Source organism: Rhinoraja longicauda, chromosome 8 (assembly GCF_053455715.1).
Source record: "Rhinoraja longicauda isolate Sanriku21f chromosome 8, sRhiLon1.1, whole genome shotgun sequence".
Classification (NCBI taxonomy): Eukaryota; Metazoa; Chordata; class Chondrichthyes; order Rajiformes; family Arhynchobatidae; genus Rhinoraja; species Rhinoraja longicauda.
The window spans coordinates 39576370-39596958 of NC_135960.1; the positions used below are offsets into that span (position 1 = coordinate 39576370).

General features: G+C 42.1%; 1 protein-coding gene across 1 annotated transcript in view; it reads right to left on the reverse strand.

Moving 5' to 3' along the window:
* The window catches only part of spag16 (sperm associated antigen 16), a 402456-nt gene that overhangs the window by 226083 nt on the left and 155784 nt on the right, over positions 1–20589 (reverse strand). The window contains exon 12 of the mRNA XM_078403680.1: positions 14756–14941. Within this exon, the coding sequence (XP_078259806.1) occupies positions 14756–14941 (186 nt within the window). The remainder of the gene's footprint in view (positions 1–14755; positions 14942–20589) is intronic.

Genomic DNA, 20589 nt, shown 5'->3' on the forward strand with positions numbered 1-20589 from the left:
TGTTTTTGAAGGAATTGCAAATTTCACTGCCTCATTAGTTATTCAATTACAATAATATAAAATTATAATAATCATGCCATCACACCTTTTTGAAATTAACTTTTTCCAGTGTGTCTTGTAGGATAAGATAATTCACAATGTGACTGATCAGAAGTAGACCTTTTCAGTCCAAAAGACTCACTGGGCTGTAAGGTAGGGTTGTCCAAGCTGTCATCCCTGTTGCTACTGCTGATGCCATAAATGCATATTTTTCACGTTTCTGCAGCATCATTATCATATAATCCTTTTTCATGGCAATAAATGGTCTGCTTATGTGTATCCAGAGCACTCCACTATTGAGGGTCACAACTCATTATTGGCATGCATATTTTTATATTTTGTTAAACACAGTCACAAATACATTGTCCCATCAACCCACATCTGGCTCATCCTCTAATTTGCCCAGGAAATTCAGTACAGGGGAGAATTAGGAAGATACTGTGTCCTAGCACGTAACACGGGCTCCATAGACAATTTAAGATGATATATTGGGACTCTGAGCAAACAGGAAATTGTAGGCCCCTCACATCCCAAATAGTTTGATGGAACTCAACAGGGGTTAGTGCTGGGACCGCTCCTCTTCACATTGTATATTAATGATTTGGATGAGGGGACTGAAGGCTTTGTGACCATGTTTGCAGATGATACAAAAATAGGTGAAGGGGCAGGTAGTGTAGGCAAAGCAGGAACTCTGCAGAAGGACTTGGACAGGCTGGGAGAGTAGGCAGAGAAGTGGCAGATGGAATATAGTGTTGCAAAGTGTGGAGTCATGCATTTTGGTATTAGGAATAAAGGTGTAGACTATTTTCTAAATGGCAGAGAATCCAGAAATCGGAGGTGCAAAGGGATTTAGGGGTGCTGGTGCAGAATTCCCCAAAAGTTAATTTGCAAGTCGAATTGGTGGCACGAAAGGCAAACGTAATGCTAGCATTTATTCCAAGAGGGCTAGAATACAAAAACAGGGATGTAATGCTGAGTCTCTATAAGGCGCTGGTCAGGAGGCAATAGGAATATTGTGAGCAATTTTGGGCACCATATCTGAGCAAGGATGTGCTGGCTCTGGAGAGGATCCAGAGGAGGTTTACAAGAATGATCCCAGGAATGAGTGGGTTAACATATGATGAGCTTCTGACTACACTGGGCCTGTACTCGCTGGAGTTTAGAAGGATGACCTCCTTAAATCTTACCAAATAGTGAAAGGCTTGGATAGAGTGGATGTGGAGAGAATGTTTCCACTGGTGGGAGAGTCTAGGACCAGAGGTCATAGCCTCAGAATTAAAGGATGTTCCATTAAGAAGGAGATGAGGAGGAATTTCTTTAGTCAGAGGGTGGTGAATCTGTGGAATTCTTTGCCACAGAAGGCTGTGGAGGCCACAGCAATTGATATTTGTAAGGCAGAGATAGATAGATTCTTGATTAGTACGGGTGTCAAGGGAATGGGGAGAAGGCAGGAGAATGGTGTTCGGAGGGAGAGATAGATCAGCCATGATTGAATAGCGGAGTGGACTTGATGGGCCAAATGGCCTAATCACCTGCTCTCTGCTCCTATCACTAATGACCTTATAAAACTTGAATGTGCCAAAAAGCATTAATAAATAGAGCCATTAAAGGTTTAACATGACACATGAATAAATAAAGCCCAGAACTCAAAATTAAATAGCCAAATTTCCAGGCGAATAAAATTGCCACAGGAAAATGACTCAGATCCTTCTCTTTTTTAAGTATATATTTAGAATTGTGCTGATACTACAGAAAAATACTACAACAAAAATCAGTGCATGAATGATTCTTTGCAATTAATACAACAGAGTAAGGTTACACACTACATTTCAATGTGTTTGTTAAAATCATTTCTACAATACCAAACCAGCTAAACAGCTTCTGTTGTATATCTTTCTTTTATATACCCATTATGCCTGATTTAATGCTGCTGACCTATGGTCATGCCCCTGGATGTGAAAAAAATGTAAACATTATTAAGAAGGTATGCCTTTCTTTGAAGTAATGTTTTTTTCTTAAATTTGAGAGAGGAAAAATATTGCAAGCCATCAGTATTAAATTATTACACCAATTTAACTGCCATCAGATTTGAGACATGCAGATGCATCTGATGTATTTTTGATCTTTGTAATAATTTCCATGCTATCATTGACAAGAAGAGTTTTCAAGTTTATAACTGCAGATTCTGGAGAAGTTTAAGAATACTGCATGTGGTGATCGAAGAACACTTTGCTTTAAAACTTGGGGCAATTTTTCAGACTTGCTTAGTTTATCGTGCATGGATAATCTGACTTCTCTGAGTTAATAAGAAAAGTTCTGTTCCTAGTCATAGAGGTACACTGGAGCGTGTTTGACTGCACACTTCTGCATATCAATAACATCCATCAAACTGAGTGTATCCTGTCATTCTTGACACTCAAGAATCTGGCAGACAAGATGGAGCAGCTGCACGGTTTCGACTAAAGGCCTTGTCAAAATTCTAGTACAATTCATTACCCTGTATAAGATGTCAAAACAAATGAATTTGTCACCTGACACCAATTGAATGCTGCTTCCCTTTCACGCAAGGTGAAACAATTGCAAACTGCCCTAATAGCACAACATCGGGACACCATTAGTCATCTGTTTAAAATGACCAGTTTGTCATTGCAGAAGAATGACATTAACCTGAAGATAGCCCCTCAACTACTGCAAACACTTGAATCATTCTCTTGATAACCTCTAAATCAATTCCAGAATTTTGAACATGGGATGAAAAACACGTGCATGATTGTTTTATCAGAATAATTTAACTGAGAGGAGAATTGTTTTGTCAGAATAATTTGAAAAAGTCTGAGAGGAGAATTTGATGGAAGCCAAAATGTTTTTCTCTTCCATGTTGTAATTAGTCAGTTGCTTTGAAAGGAAGCAGCATTTAGTTACATGTTATGTGACTTGTTTATATCTGTTGACAGGTCTTCCTGAACTTGCTGAATTATATTGCAGTTTTGACATAAGTGTTTTATTGAATCTGTGCAGCTTTTCTATCTTATCTATCAGGTTTCTAAATGTCAAGAATGACAAGCTACCATTAATTGAACAAAAACTGTCTCCTGTGATTTGTTGTCACTGGACAGTGACTGCAGAAGTCAGAATAAAATAGTCATAGAGTCATAGTCATATCACCCAAGAGCCTCAGTTTCTAAACATCCCGCTCCCATCTATCTGTCATTCCTCCCTAACCGGTTCCACTTATTGACTCCAGCCTCTGACTCGCTGCTTTCTCTGTCTCCTCCCCTCACTGGGAGAGAATACTGGTGGGCGTAAGTCTTCATTGTGTTGTAGTTTAGTTTAGTTTATTGTCAAATGTACCGAAATACAGTGAAAAGCTTTTGTTGCATGCTAACCAGTCAGCAGAAAGACAATATATGACTCCAATGGAGCCATCCACAGTGTACATATACATGATAAAGGGAATAACATTTAGTGCAAGATAAACCCAGTAAAACCCTGTTAAAGATAGTCCGAAGATCTCCAATGACGTAGATAGTAGCTCAGGACAGTTCTCTAGTTGGTGATAGATTGGTTCAGTTGCCTCATAACAGCTGGGAAGAAACTGTCACATCTGGAGGTGTGCGTTTTCACTCTTCTGTACTTCTTGCCTGATTGGAGAGGGCAGAATTGGGAGTGTCCGGGGTGAGATTCATCCTTGATTATGCTGGTGGCCTTGCCGCGGCAGCTTGAAGTTTAAATGGAATCAATGGAAGGGAGGTTGGTTTGTGTGATGGTCTGGGCTGCGTCCACAATTCTCTGCGATTTCTTGCTGCCTTGGAGCCGTTCCAAAACTATGCTGTGATGCATCTCGATAAAATGCTTTCTGTGGCGCATCTGTAAAGGTTGGTGAGAGTTGTTGGGGACATGCCAAACTTCCTAAGCCTTCTAAGGAAGTAGAGGGGTTGGTATGCTTCCTTGGCTATTGCTTCAATATGGGTGGTTCAGGACAGGTCGCTGGTGATATTTACTTCTAGGAACTTAAAGCTTTCAACTCTTGCAACATTTAAGAAACAGGTACAGACAGTGAAGTAACAAGACATGAATGAGCGCATTGAGAGAAGTCCAAAGGGGCAGTGTAGGAGTACTGGGCACTGACTGGAGCAGCAAGGAGACGGCAGTGGAGGATTGAGAAATATGCATCAAAGTGGTACATAATCATTGAAGGCAGAAATACTGTAGGTTCTGAGATGTAAGAGGGAGAAGGGTTAATCACCTATGTAAAATTTTATAAATAGCATCCCTATGCACTCAAAAGCTCCAGTGATGAAAGTTGAATTATCAAAGCAACCAAAAGGACGTGACTAGGATAGTGGAATTTCATGTAGATTTCCTTCTAATAAAACATCATGTCTGATGAACGCTTTGACAAACTGAAGCAGGATACAATTGCAGAAGTCATGAGTAAAAGTAAGAGAAGAAGAATTGGTGAGAAAGTTAATGGTATCACAAAATTTATTCTAAAAAAATTAAGACAAGACAAAAAGCCTGGAAATCAAGAAAGTTATGCCAAGGGAGCATTCCTAATGGAATGATTAACACGAGGTAAGCCAGATTTCTGGTAAGCTTGAAAGTTTTTTTTCTTGTATGGAGAATCTTTGTCAAGGAAAATGATAGTTGCAATGACGAATACCTAGCAAAAAGTACAGTCAGAAAGAGGGCAAAATCCACCTGATGATTACATATCCTCACTAAGTGGCTTCAGATTTCAGTTCTTACTATCCCCACCAATACTGTACTCCAGTGTTATACTGTTACAGGCATGTACTGACTAGTTAGTACTCTGGTATAACACCATGAAGGTGTATGCCCATCAGTATTATATCACCATGAGTGGAGGGGGATGAAGAAAGGCGAGTCAGAGGCTGGAGGCAATAAGTGGAACCAGATTAGGAAGGGATGACGCAGCTAGGTGGGAGCGGGATGTTCAAAAACAGAAATTTAAAACAATTTAGAAACTTTATCCCCCTCTCTCTTCCCTGTCCCCCATTTGGGCTCCCACCCATTGCTCCCCTTCCACCTCCTCTATATTCCTCTCTCTGGCTTCACAATTTACACCTGTTACTATCCTTATCTCACACCTTTTGTCTTTTCATTTTTGGCTTTTATCCAGCAATCTGCCAATTAAAAATCCTCCTCACCTGTCTCCACTATCACCTGCCCTGCCCCTCCTTTCTTCCAGATCTTCCCCCCTTCAACATAATCAGTAATGAAGAGTCCTGACCTGAAATGTCACCTATCCTGGTTCTCCGGAGATGCTGCCTGACCCACTGAGTTACTCCAGCACTGTGTCTTTTTCATCCTCTTATTATATTCTTTGCCTCAACTACCTCCTCCAGCAATTCATTCCATATACCAACCACCCTCTGTGTGAAAAAGTTGCCTTTTAGATACCTTAAATCTTTCCCTTCTCAACTTAAACCTATGTCCCCTGGTTCTTCATCCCCCTACTCTAGGTAAAATACTCTGTGCATCTATCCTCTCTATTCTCACATTATCTTATACATCTTTATAAGATCACCTCTCATCCTCCTACACACCAAGGAATATAATCCTAATCTGCCCATCTTCTCCCTATAGCTCGTAAATCTTCTCTGCACTTTTCCAGGTTAACAACATATTTCCTACAACAAGGTGATCAAAACTGAACACAATACTCCAACTGTGGCCTCAACATCTTTCCTACAACAGAATGATCAAAACGGAATACAATACTTCAAATGTAGCCTTACCAGTGCCTTGTACAGCTCCAACATAACATCTATACTCAAAAACCCTAACTGATGAAGACCAATGTGCTGAAAGCCTTCTTGATCACCTCATCTACCTGTAACATCAGTTTCAAGGAATTATGTACCTGCACTTCTAAATCTATCTCCAACACTCCTCAGAGCCCTGCCATTTACTGTGAAAGTCCTGCCCTGGTTAGACCCCAAAAGGCTACACCTCAAATTGATCTGCATTAAACTCCATTAACCATGTATCTACCCATTTGCCCAACTGATCAAGATCCTACTGTAACCTTTGATAACTATCTTCATTATCTACAATACCACCCACTTCGTGTCAACTATATTCCTCTCTCTGGCCTCCTCGCCAACAGTCTGTCTCGTCCCTTCCTTCTTTGTTGTTTTTTAATATTTGTTAAATGTATGTTTTAGTGTTCTGTAGCTTGTTTTATGTGGGGGCTGGAGTTGGGGGAAACTTTTTTTAAATCTCTTACCTCGACGGAGATGCGATTTTTTTCTGTATCGTATCTCCGGCCTAACATCGAGGAGCTGGCAGCCCCTGTTGGATTCCGACTTCAGGAGCTCCAACCGCGGAGCCTGCGGACTTAACATTGTGGAGCTCGTGGTCCGTGGTTAGAGACCAACTTCAGGGAGCTTCGACCGCCCCAATCGCGGGACCGATCGCCCCATTGCGGGGGCTTCGATCGCCGGCTGCGGGAGCTTCGATCGCCCCGACTGTGGATGGTTTCACTGCCCCGACCACGGGAGGATAAAGAGGAAGTAGATTGGACTTTATTGCCTTCCATCACAGTGAGGAATGTGGGGAATCCACTGTGGAGGATATTTATAACTTTTATGTAGTTGTGTGTCTTGTTGCTTTTTTTTAGTATGGCTGTATGGTAATTTGAGTTTCACTGTACCTTAATTGGTATACGTGACAATAAACTGACCTTTCAACCTTTGAACTGCATTTACTAATCATGCCTTGTACATTCTCATCCAAATCGTTGATACAAACCAGTAACAGCAATGGGCCCTGAAACAAACCCTGAGGCACATAACTAGTCACAACAGGCCTCCAGTCCAAAAAACAACCTTCCACCGTCATCTCTGCTTCCTTCCATGAAGTCAATTTTCTATCCAGTCGGCTAATTCTGCTTCTATCCAGTCGGCTGATTCTGCTTCTATCCAGTCGGCTAACACACTCCAGTAGGGTGGCGTGGAAGACCTTCAATCGCCTCACCGGTCGAAGTACCCGCCCAAAGCATTGCCCTGTCATGGCCAACTCCATCGCCCACCAGTTCCTGGCCAATGGCCACTCCAAAGACGCGAACAAGAACCATACTCGTTCTGTCAAACAGGAATCCACTAATCTTTGGAAAGCTCCAGGCGCTGATGGGCACCTGTCAGCACCCTTTTCCTCTGCAGAACTTTCTTCTGTCATCTCTCAACTGAAATGTGGAAAAGCTCAGGGTCCCGATAACATCCCCCCAGAACTCCTGAAACACTGCGGTCCTAAATGCCTGGCCTGGCTCCATGGGTTTTACTCCTCTTTCCTCATTGGTCAGTCCATTTAGAAGATTTGGCGGAAAGCCACCGTCATTGCGCTACCAAAACCAAACAAGCCTGCAGACGACCCAAGGAATTATCGGCCCATCTCACTCCTCTGTGTCCCGTACAAGCTGCTCGAACGGCTTCTCCTGGCCCGGCTCGATCCAATTGTTGACCCTCAACTACGCGCTGAACAAGCCGGATTTCAGCGTGGACGCTGCACCACCCACCAAATAGTCAAGCTGACCAATGACATCAAAGACAGTTTTGAAAAGGGTCACAAGGCGGGCATCACACTGGTGGACTTCACTGCCGCTTATGATAAAGTGGCACTAGAGCTTGATCTTGAAGCTCCTCCGAACATTCCCTGACCGTCATTTAGTGCGGTTCATTGCCAACATCTTTGCCAACCGCAGTTTTGTACTCAAGACCAGCGACGGACAATCTAGCCGACTGCGACGCCTAAGAAACGGAGTCCCCCAAGGCTCGGTACTGGCCCCCATGCTCTTCAATCTCTATATCAGCGATCTGCCACGCACGACCTCACGCCAGTATGGATACGCAGATGATTTGGCCCTACTGCATTCGGACAAGAGTTGGTCAAATGTTGAGGATGTGCTCTCAGCGGATATGGAACTTGTCACGGGCTACCTTAAGACCTGGAGACTAAAACTGAGTGTGGCAAAAACCACCACAACGGCCTTTCACCTGAACAACAAGGAAGCTCAACGCCAGCTAACCGTCACCCTCAATGGGTCACCCCTAACCTACAACCCATATCCTACATATCTCGGGGTGAAACTAGATCGGCAGCTGACCTACAAGCAACACCTTGAAGCTCTCCGCGCTAAAGTCTCGGCACGGAACAACCTCCTGCGTTGCTTGGCCGGATCGTCATGGGGCGCCAGGACATCTACTCTTCGAACCAGTGCTCTTGCACTCGTGTACAGCGCCGCTGAGTACTTCGCCCCAGCATGGTGCCGCAGCGCTCATACCAGCAGGCTAGACGCCACCCTTAACGACACCATGCGGATCATCACCGGCTGCCTACGCCCTACTCCGATGGATCTCCTGCCGGTGCTCGCAGGTATTACACCCGCCAAGCTTCGCAGTGAGTTCTTCACTCATAGGCTGGTGTGCAAGGCCCCATCGGACGCCAAACATCCTTTGCACCATCTCGCCCAGGATTCACAGCAACTGGAACCTCAACGCCTGTCGTCTTGTCGCCCCTTCTCCCATCATGCAGCGACCCTCTGTGGCTCCAGTTTCAACATACTAGGAGCATGGAGAACCAGCTGGGAACAGACATCGTGACCTCCTCAATTCACTGTTGCACCGAACACCACAGCACCACCCGGCTCGGAAAAGCCCCGCAAAGTGGGTCGCCCTGAACCGGCTCCACACAGGGACGGCCGGTTCAACGCCAACATGCATCGTTGGGGGTTGCGTTCATCAGCAGCCTGTGTGTGTGGAGCAGACCAGCAAACAGCGCAGCACGTCATTTTCGACTGCACTGTCCTCCGCCCCCCTGGTGGAGGGGTAGACCTCACGGCCCTTGACAACAGCACATTGCACTGGCTACAGCACCTGGAGGGCGTTACATAATTTCTGCTGCCTTCCATCGCAAGAAGAAGAAGACTCTACTTCGATCCTTTATATTCATCTAATCTTAGGTACGACATAACTACTTTAATGTTTTTGCTTTCACAATCAGTTGAAAACCAATGGGCAATTTCTATTTAATCTAAAACTTAAAATTATTTTACACGACAGTGATTTCGGTTGTTTACACGTATGAAACAATGTATTTTTTGGCTTGGCTGAAGTTTTCAGTATCTTAACATCTCAACAAATCTCTCAAGCTGCTGGCTCTAACAAACCCGACTTACGCTGACAAATTCAAATTGGCAGTAGTGCCCTAGAGAAATATTAATTTTCAATGTCGAAATTGCCTGCAATAGTAAGTAACAAGAATTAAATTCAGCAAGTAGCCAAATTTGCATAGAATTTAAAACATCAAAACAAGTCCCTTGGCCAAAAAATCCATACTGTTTTAACATTCCACTCAAGGCTCCTTCCATTGTATTTAATTTTGCCCATCAACATATTCCTTTATCTCTCATATATTTTAAAAGCCTTTTACCTGAATTCAACATGATATTGAATTTCACTTATAACTATTTTGTGTAAAGAATTATTACTCCTGAATCTCTGATGGATTTATTGTTGTATCCTATATATATGAAATTTAATTTAATTTATTTTAAATTGGAATGCAGGCTATTTAAAACTATGATCTGCTCTTGGAGCCTGTTGGTAGAATAATGTGCCTGCTTGGAGATCAGAACAGTGAGACAGACTACATGGTGCAATAAATCTGTGACGTGCAGCATGCTTCAGGACTGACAATAATGGCTATAAATGTGTCAATCATGTTGATTTAGCTTGATTCTCACATTGGATCAGTGAGGCATGCACTTTGTATCTTGGTTTGAACAGTATTTTTCTATTAGGTTCACACGTTAAAAAGGTCCTTTCAACTGCAAAAACTCAATTTATATTTCATCTTTTCCTTTGAGAACTGGGCTATAAAAGTCCCAACATTATCAAATGAATTCCTTTCTCTAGATGACGTGCATACATTGAATGCCATATTTGAATATTTTGACAGATTCAAAGTAAAATTTGGGAGATGTTAACATGAGAATTTTATTGAGCTTCTATTGAATTCTTTAGTCTGCAAACAGAAATCTATATGTTCTGCAGTGTGAGAGACTGTAGAAAATATGGGGGGGGGGGGGAATATCATATCATATCATATCATATCATATATATACAGCGCGGAAACAGGCCCCTCGGCCCACCAAGTCCGCGCTGCCCAGCGATCCCCGTACATTAACACTATCCTACTACATCCACTAGGGACAATTTTAAAAAAAAAAACATTTTTTACCCAGTCAATTAACCTACATACCTGTACGTCTTTGGAGTGTGGGAGGAAACCGAAGATCTCGGAGAAAACCCACGCAGGTCACGGGGAGAACGTACAAACTCCTTACAGTGCAGCACCCGTAGTCAGGATCAAACCTGAGTCTCTGGCGCTGCATTCGCTGTAAAGCAGCAACTCTACCGCTTTTGAGTTGTAATTGATTGATGAAGTATAAATGATATTCCTTGATGATTGCTCCCTGGGTCAGAAGTGTTATTTATATTGTATTGTTACAAATTGGTTTGTGTAGAATGGTGGGGAAAAGATTCACAAGGATGTTACCGGGACTGGAGTGCTTGTTACAAGGAGAAACTGGATAGGCTGGGGTTCTTTCCCCAAAAGGTTAGGTGCTTGAGGGGTGACCTCACAGATGTATATAAAATCATGAGGGATGTGGATAAAATGAATGGTTCCAAGGATAACAGACTGTGACACGAGCTACGATACAATACAACTTTATTTATCCCAGGAGGGAAATTGATCTGCCACCAGTCATAAAACACAAGATACATAAAACATGAAATCAACGTGACGAGTGGAAAGGATTGGGGATGTGCAAAGATTGGGGAGGGGGTGGGGGGGGAGTCAGTCTACCCCACAAGAGAAGGGGGAAGAGTTGTACAGTTTGATAGCCACGGGGAAGAAGGATCTCCTGCAGCATTCTGTACTGCATCTTGGTGGAACCAGTCTGTTGCTGAAACAGTTTGTTACAGAGGGCATAAATATAAGGTGAGAAGGGGAAGATTTAAAAGGGAGCTGAGAATTCATACTAAACTGGTGCTGAAACAAATATTGCAAACATTGTACCAAGAAGCAATAGCTTGAGGCTCAGTTAGAGATTGGTAGATATGACATTGTAAGGATTACAGAGATGTAGCTGCAGAAGGATCAGGACTGGGAACTGAATATTCAGGGTTATACGTCCTATAGAAAGGACAGGCAGGTGGGCAGAGGAGCTGGGGTAGCTCTGTTGGTGAGGGATGAAATTCAGTCCCTTGAGAGGGGTGACATAGGGACTGACGATGTAAAGTCACTGGATAGAGTTGGAGAATTGTAAAGGTAAGAAGACACTAATGGGAGTCATCCACAGGCCCCCAACAGTAGCCTAGATATAGGGTGCAAGTTACAGCAGGAGTTTAAATTGGCATGTAACAAAGGTAATGCCACTGTGGTTGTGGGGGATTTCAATATGCAGGTAGACTGGGAAAATCAGGTTGGTTCTGGACCCCAAGAAAGGGAGTTTGTAGAGTGCCTCCAAGATGGATTCTTAGAGCAGCTTGTACTGGAGCATACCAGAGAGAAGGCAATTCTGGATTTAGTGTTGTTCAATGAACCAGATTTAATGGGAACTCAAGGTAAAGGAACCACTTGGTGGTAGCGACCATAATATGATTAGTTTTAATCTGCAATTTAAGAGGGAGAAGGTTAAATCAGAAGTGTCAGTGTTGCAGTTGAACAAAGGGGACTATGAAGACATGAGAGAGGAGCTGGCCAAGGTCGACTGGAAAAGGTTCCTAGCACGAACGATGGTGCAATGGCAGGAATTTCTGAACATAATCCAGAAGATGCAGGATCATTTCATTCCAAAGAGGAAGAAAGATTCTAAGGGGAGTAAGAGGCAACCATGGCTGACAAGGGAAGTTAGGGATGGAATAAAACTAAAAGAAAAGATGTATAACACAGCAAAGAGTAGCGGGAAGCCAGAGGATTGGGTAACTTTCAAAGGACAACAGAAGGTAACAAAATAGGCTATACGGGGTGAAAATATGAAATATGAGGGGAAGCTGGCCAAGAATATAAACGACAGTAAAAGCTTCTTTAGGTATGTTAAGAGAAAAAGATTAGTAAAGACAAATGTGGGTCCCTTGAAGGAAGAAACGGGTGAAATTATTATGGGTAACAAGGAATTGGCAGAAGAGTTGAACAGGTTCTTCAGATCTGTCTTCATTAAGGAAGACACAAACAATCTCTCAGATGTACTAGAGGACGGAGGATCTAGGGAGACAGGAACTGAAAGAAATTTGCATTAGGCGAGAAATAGTAGGTAGCGCAGCGGTAGAGTTGCTGCTTTACAGCGAATGCAGCGCCGGAGACACAGGTTCGATCCTGACTACGGGTGCTGCACTGTAAGGAGTTTGTACGTTCTCCCCGTGACCTGCGTGGGTTTTCTCCGAGATCTTCGGTTTCCTCCCACACTCCAAAGACGTACAGGTATGCAGGTATGTAGGTTAATTGGCTGGGTAAATGTAAAAATTGTCCCTAGTGGGTGTAGGATAGTGTTAATGTACGGGGATCACTGGGCGGCACGGACTTGGAGGGCCGAAAAGGCCTGTTTCCGGCTGTAGATATATGATATGATATGATAAACTGATGGGACTGAAGGCTGATAAATCCCGAGGGCCTGATGGTCTGCATCCCAGGGTACTCAAGGAGGTGGCTCTAGAAATCGTGGAAGCATTGGTGATCATTTTCCAATTTTCAAATGATTCAGGATCAGTTCCTGTGGATTGGAGGGTAGCTAATGTTATCCCACTTTTCAAGAAAGGAGCGAGAGGGAAAACGGGGAATTACAGACCAGTTAGCCTGACATCGGTGGTGGGGAAAATGCTGGAGTCAATTATTAAAGAGATAATAACGGCTCATTTGGATAGCAGTGAAAGGAATGGTCCAAGTCAGCATGGATTTATGAAAGGGAAATTCTGCTTGACTAATCTTCTGGAATTTTTTGAGGATGTGACAAATAAAATGGATGACGGAGAGTGGATGTAGCGTATCTAGACTTTCAGAAAGCCTTTGATAAGGTTCCACATGGGAGATTGGTGAGCAAAATTAGAGCACATGGTATTGGGGGTAGGGTGTTGACATAGATAGAGAATTGGTTGGAAGACAGGAAGAGTAGGAATAAACGGGTCCTTTTCAGAATGGCAGGCAGTGGCGGGTGGAGTTTCGCAAGGCTCGGTACTGGGGCCACAACTATTTAATATATATAGTAATGATTTTGATGATGGAATTAGAAGTAGCACGAGCAAGTTTGCAGATGACACAAAGCTGGGAGACAGTGTGAACTGCAAAAAGGATGTTAGGAGGTTGCAGGGTGACATGGACAGGTTGAGTGAGGGGGCAAATACGTGGCAGATGCAGTATAATTAGATAAATGTGAGGTTATTCACTTTGGCGGCAAAAACAAGGAGGCAGTTTATTATCTCAATGGTGTCAGATGAGGTAAAGGGGAAGTGCAACGAGTGCTGGGTGTCCTTGTACACCAGTCACTGAAAGTAAGCGTGCAGGTACAGCAGGCAGTGAAGAAAGCTAATGGCATGTTGGCGTTAACGAGAGGATTTGAGTATAGGAGCAAAGAGGTCCTTCTGCAGTTGTATTGGGCCCTGGTGAGACCACATCTGGAGTATTGTGTGCAGTTTTGGTCTCCTAATTTGAGGAAGGACGTCCTTGCTATTGAGGCAGTGCAGCTTAGGTTGACGAGGTTAGAATGGCGGGACTGTCATATGAGGAAAGATTGGAAAGACTGGGTTTGTATTCACTGGAGTTTAGAAGGATGAGAAGGGATCTTATAGAAACATATAAAATTATAAAAGGACTGGACAAGCTAGATGCAGGAAAAATGTTCCCAATGTTGGGGGAGTCCAGAACCAGGGGCCACAGTCAAAGAATAAAGGGGAGGCCTCATGGGGAGGTGAGAAGAAACTTTTTCACCCAGAGAGTTGTGAATTTGTGGAATTCTTGGCCACATAAGGCAGTGGAGGCCAATCACTGGATGAATTTAAAAGAGAGTTAGATAGAGCTCTAGGGGCTAGAGGAATCAAGGGATATGAGGAGAATGCAGGCACAAGTTACTGATTGTGGATGATGGCCTTCTCCTGCACCTATTTTCTATGTTTCTGTTAAAGTTGCTAGTGTTTTCCAAACTCATTGCAGATGAAGAGTAAAGTTCTAATTTTCCCAGTTTCTAAAACACTTTAAAAAGAATCATTCCTCATTAAAACAAACAAGCACAAAATCATTGCACATGACAGCAATAACCTACTAGTGCTATCACATTCTTCTAATATTCTCCTTCTGATTCACAAATAAAAATAACATAAGAAACCTAACACAGGAAATAATGAATCCCTAGAATTGTTTAGAAGTCTGGAAGCACAAAGATTAATTCATACCATGAACCACAAGAGCAAATTCTATAAACATTCACTTAAAGCATTATTATAATAATATCCATTTAAATTTTTTTAAAGTATCATGTAATTTTATTTCTTACAAAGTTGAGTTAACTGCAGAAGTTGAGTTATGTGCACAATAAGAGTTATCCTGCAAATTCATTAAGTGAGAGTTTTGGACTGAACATAAAAACGTAACAATCAGTACCTAAAAAATCACGAATTATAGAAAAAAAACTCCTCACCTGTTAATATCCCAGATCCTAACGGTGTTATCCATGGAACAAGATGCAACAAAGTCACCACAGGTATGCCACGAGCATCCCCAGACAGCGTGAAGATGCCCTGAAAATGTGAGTACACACTCAGCTTTTGCGAAATCCCATATCTTCATTGTCTTGTCCCCACTGGTAGTGGCAAGCATATTACCACTGCAGAGAAAAGAAATGATAGCATGAAATGTTTACACAGCATTTCTTTTTCAGATTGTCTTCTACAGGGATTTACAAGTAATACCAAAAAATTGGACTATCCATCTCAGCAATGCTGTACAAACGGACAAAGTATTTTACTCTGGACAGAATTAAGCACAAAATGTATTTATTTTTCACAGAAATAAAACATTTGTTAAATTGCTTAGGCCAGTGAGCCTAACATCATTGGTGGGAAAGTTACTGGAGGAGATTCCGAGAAACAGGATCACGTTGCGTTTGGAAAGGCAAGGACTGATTAGGGATTGTCAGCATGGCTTTTTGTGCAGGAAATTGTGTTGCACAATTTGAAGTTTTTTAGAAGAGGTGATGGAGAGGATTGACAAGGACAGAGCGGTAGAGATTGTCTACAGCAAGGCATTTAACAAAGTCCCACATGGTAGGCTAATCTGTTGGATCACAAGAGACCTAGGATGAGCCAGCTATTTGGATACAAAATTGACTTGGTGGAAGGAGTCAAATGGTGGTAGTGGAGAGCTGTTATTGAGATTGGAGGACCGTGACCAGTGGTGTGCCACAGGGATTATGCTGGGTTCACTGTTGTTAGCTATGTGAAATACCTAGATGACAATGTTATGAGCTTGTTTCGTAAGTCTGTAAAAAGGATTATCTAAGATAACAAAAGGATCTAGATGGATTGAAGAAATGGGCCTGGGAAGGGCAGATGGAATTAATTTGGATAAGTGCAAGGTGCTGCATCATGATCAGCTTAAAGGCAGGATTTACACACTAAATGGTAGGGTCCTCAAGAATGCTGTAGTACAGAGAGGCCAGGGGGTACAGATATATAGCTCCCTGAAGGTGGCAACACAGGTAGACAAGGTGGTGAAGAAAATGTTTGGTATGTTTGCCTTCATTGGTCGGGATGTTATGTTGCAATTGTACAAGTCGGTGGTGACACCACACATGGAGTGTCTTGTGCATCTCTGAGTCACCTGTCTAAAATAAGGATGGCATTAAGATAGAAAAGGTGCAGAAATATTCACAAGCATGTTGCGGGACTGGATGGTCTGAGTTATAAGGAAAGACAGGATAGGCTTTGACATTTTTCCCTGGTGCGTAGGAGGCTAACAGGTGACTTTGCAGAGGTCCATAAAATCATGTGGGATGTAGAAAAGGTGGATGGTCGCAGTTTCTTTCATGTGGTAGGGGAGTGTATAACTACAAAGCATAGATTTAAGATGAGAGGAGAAAGATTTAAAAGGCACGAGGGGCATTTTTTCACAGAGGTTGGTGGGTATATGGAATAAGGTGCCAAAGGAAGCTGTGGAGGCAGTACAATTGCAACATTTAAAAGACATTTAGAGAGGTACATAGATTGGGACTGTTTAGAGGAATATGGGCCAAACAGATAATTGGGACGAGCTCAGCTAAAAAAATCTTGGTCAGCATGGATGAGTTGGGCTGATGGGCCTATTTCCATGTTGTATGACTAATGATGAATGAATAAGTTTATTGGCCAAGTATGCATATACAAGGAATGTGTCTTGGTGCTCCGCTCACAAATGACAACACAAACATACAAACAATTAAGAATAATGCATAACCACATCAAAACAATAAGGATACAACATTACGGTCTAAACATGTGGGTAAAAATAAACCAGAGCAAAAAAGAGACTACAGACTTTGGTTATTGAGTAGAACTATCACTCGTGGAAAAAAGCTGTTTTTATGTCTGGCTGTGGCTGCTTTGACAGTCCGAAGTCGCCTTCCAGAGGGAAGTGCTTCGAAGAGTTTGTAGCCAGGGTGAGAGGGGTCAGAGATGATCTTGCCCGCTGGCTTCCTGGCCCTTGCAGTGTACAGTTCGTCAATGGGGGTAAGGTTGCAGCCAATAACTTTCTCAGCTGTGCGAACGATCTGTTACAGCCTCCGGATGTCGTGCTTGGTGGCTGAGCCAAACCAGACCATGATGGAGAAGGTGAGGACGGACTCAATGATAGCAGTATAGAATTGGACCATCATTGCCTGTGGCAGATTGTGTTTCTTCAGTTGCCGCAGGAAGTACATCCTCTGTTGGGCCTTTTTGACTGTGGAGTCGATGGTGGCTCCCCATTTAAGGTCCCTGGAGATGAGGTTCCTAATGGCCTTCTCCTGCACCTATTTTCTATGTTTCTATGTTTCTATTATATTTTTTTGTATCCTGCTGTATTTTTGGACACTAAGAGGTTAATACTATGCTTACGTATATGGACTGGGCGGAACCAGATGAGCCAGAGCAGCTTCCAGCTCTGATGTAATGCTTCAGTTCACGAGAGGAGCCTGCCGATAGAAGATTGGCAAGAAGGATTTTTAACTATAAGAGCCTACTAAAATAATAAGATTTTGGTGGCCAAAGAAAATACAAGAAGTACCTACTGGATATAAGGTCTGGTAGTTTTGTATAAGTCACGAAGGAACCACGTTAGGATATTAGATTTTTACCAAGTTAATCAATAACAAGTTAATGACAAGAGATATGCCAATATGTTTTATTGCAACTTCAAATAAACGCCTAACTAACTGAATTGTCGTGGAGATCCCTTTGTTGTTGGTTATTTGCGTCAAGAATATATCGTACCACTATTCCTTCATCAACGGCAGTTTTGGGGCTTGATAAGAAAGACGAGAAGCTGGCCGTAATATCGTAAAAATCTACTCTTTAGAAGGCTTGCCTTCGTGAGATACGAAGTGTGAGAGCTTAACTGACCTGGAGGGATTTATTGCTAAAGTTTCTCAACCGTAGAATAGAACGAGCTATCCTCGGTAACCAGAAACATAAATTTGTCTCGAAGAGTGATTTGAAAAGTTAATTAGCTCGTAAGAAACTGAAGTTGTTTAACGATTGAAACTAGAGGATTGTTTGTCGTTAAAACATTGAAGATAAGAAATCGATATTTGCATTAAATTGGTTTATAAGAAAGCCTGTTAATTGCAGTAAGCTTTTTTTGGAAAGCTGTTTTCCGTAACTGGTACTCAGAAGTTTGGAATGTGAGCCACAAAGAGACGACCTTGAAGAGTGGCTAGTTATGTCTTGTTTGGCATTCCATTGAAGATAAGAACACAGCTGCACGTCTTCAAGAAATACAGCATGTCTGTAATTAAATCTGATGTTTAGTCATAAGGTGGCGACATCAGTACAAGGCCTAAAGTGGAAATAGGGCCACTAAACCTACATCTGTAGGTCTGAATTTAGCCCATGAAAAACATGAAAAAAAGAAGAAAGATAAATGGAAACAAGCTAACAGGTTAATGGAAAGCACTAAAGAACTAATGAAATCAGCTGAAAAGGTACAGGAGGTACGATTCAGCATGATTCAATTTAACCACCTCAAGGACGAAATCAGTGAAGAATATAAAGCATTGTGACTATTACAGCCATCTGCAGGAGAACTTGAAAGGCAAGACAAATGGATGCACCAGGTCGGGGACGCTCTCGATGAATTTGATCAGGAAGTTAATGCGTGGATATACCAAGTTGGTCATGGGACCACACCCCGCAATGTCTGGTAGTTTTGTATAAGTCATGAAGGAACCATGGTAGGATATTAGATTTTTACCAAGTTAATCAATAACAAGTTAATGACAAGAGATATGCCAATATGTTTTATTACTTCAAATAAATGACTAACTAACTGAATCTTTGTGGAGATCTCTTTGTTGTTGGTTATTTGCGTCAAGAAAATATCGTTTCACTATTCCTTCATCAACGGCAGTTTTGGGGCTTGATAAGAAAGACTAGAAGCTGGCCGTAATAATTATTATCTAATAGCTACGATGCAGAATCGTGTGGATGACCATAACTTGGTACATAAGGGCAGTGTTAACATTTAGGCAGTCGCTCATAACTTTGTCTACTGGCTTAGTACAGCCAAAGCTCTGGAAACGTTGGCCAGAAAGTGCAGTCTGCTAAAATGTGGATCACAGTAACAAAAAGGGACCGTTCTGTGCAGCTATACTGATCACTGCAGTAAATGTGTGGACAATTTCCTGCAAATGGGGAACAGATATTCAAGATAGATTGATGTAATGTATGTGGGGTCATAATCCACTACTTTCTATCAGTTATGCCAATTGAAGTGAAATTAAAATTCCACTAAACTTGTAAATTTGAAAATGTCATTACTATTACATTATTAGTCACACATTTTTTTTTCATAGAAGTAAACAGTAGAGTATATGCAAATAAGTGTAATATCATTACATATATACATGATCATAAGTGCGTTATTATGTGTATATTTTATGCGTTATTATAGTCTGAGGAGAATCTTAAATAGCCCGAAGTATCAGTTTTTCTCTCATTACTTTGGATATGTTGCACAATAGACTAAAAACCTGAGAAGAGGATTGTGCAGATTATAATAGTATGTATCAGATGTCTAAATCCCTTTGAATCACAAAGGTGAGGAGTACCCAGAGTAAGGAGGGGTAGATGAATGGATGGAGGAGGTGGAGGCGAGGAAAAGAACGAGAAAGAGGATGGGGGAGGGGGGGGGATGGGGGTGCTTGAAATTGCAGAATTTAGTCTTCATATCATTGGATTGGAAGCTACCCAAGTAGATTATGAGCTGTTGTTCTTTCAGTTTGTGTGTGGCCACACTGGATATCACCAAGCATACCTGGATATCATCAAGGCACACAGATAAAAAGGGTCCTGGGTTCAAATGAAATTCAATATTAAGTGATGGATCTCAACTAGGTTAGTAAATGAGGCGTTATGATTGGCCTCAGAGCAATGGAAGGGGTGGGGTCAGATAGGGGCAAAATTGATTAGTCCCAAAACTTCAACGAACCCCTAGTATCTGCTGAGATGTCTGCCAAAAAGCTAGTTAAAATGTATAACCAAGGCTGATGCATAATGAAAAATAAGCTATCTTAAGAACAATGAGGGTGCCGGAAACTATAGAGCCATACTGCAGGAAAGCAATTAGAACGGTGAAAAGATTCTAAAGTGGCCGCATTATTTGTATCTTTGAGGAAAAATATTAAAATAAAATAATCTTTTAAATTCCTTTAATTACAATAACCAGTTGTCTTGCATTTTTTAAACAAAAACATTTGATGCAGTTAGTCAGTGTGCATTGGTTCAAGGGCTCAGTCTGAAGATGGGTCTCGACCCGAAACGTCACCTATTCCTATTCAGAGATACTGCCTGTCCCGCTGAGTTACTCCAGCATTTTGGGTCTATCTTCAGTGTAAACCAGCAACTGCTGTTCCTTCCTACACATCCTTTTTGCTTTGGCTCACTTGTTTATGCTGGTGCGGTTTTCAATCGTGATCATAGTGTCATATGTGTATCTGTTATAACACAATTTTTAGCCTGTCATTGCATCCTCACACATGATGCACGTATCCCTCCAATCCCTGCATACCCATGCCTAACTAAAAGCTTCTTAAATCCCACTATTGTATCTTCCTCCACAACCACCCTGGCAGTGCATTCCAGGCACCCACCACTCGCTCAGTAAAAAACTTCCTATACACATCCTTTAAAAATCTTCTTAATGGTACACCCTCTAGTCTTTGACATTTCCATTTTGGAGAAAATGGTACTGACTATCCAGCCTATCTATACCTGTCATAATGTTATCAGGTCTCCCCTTAGC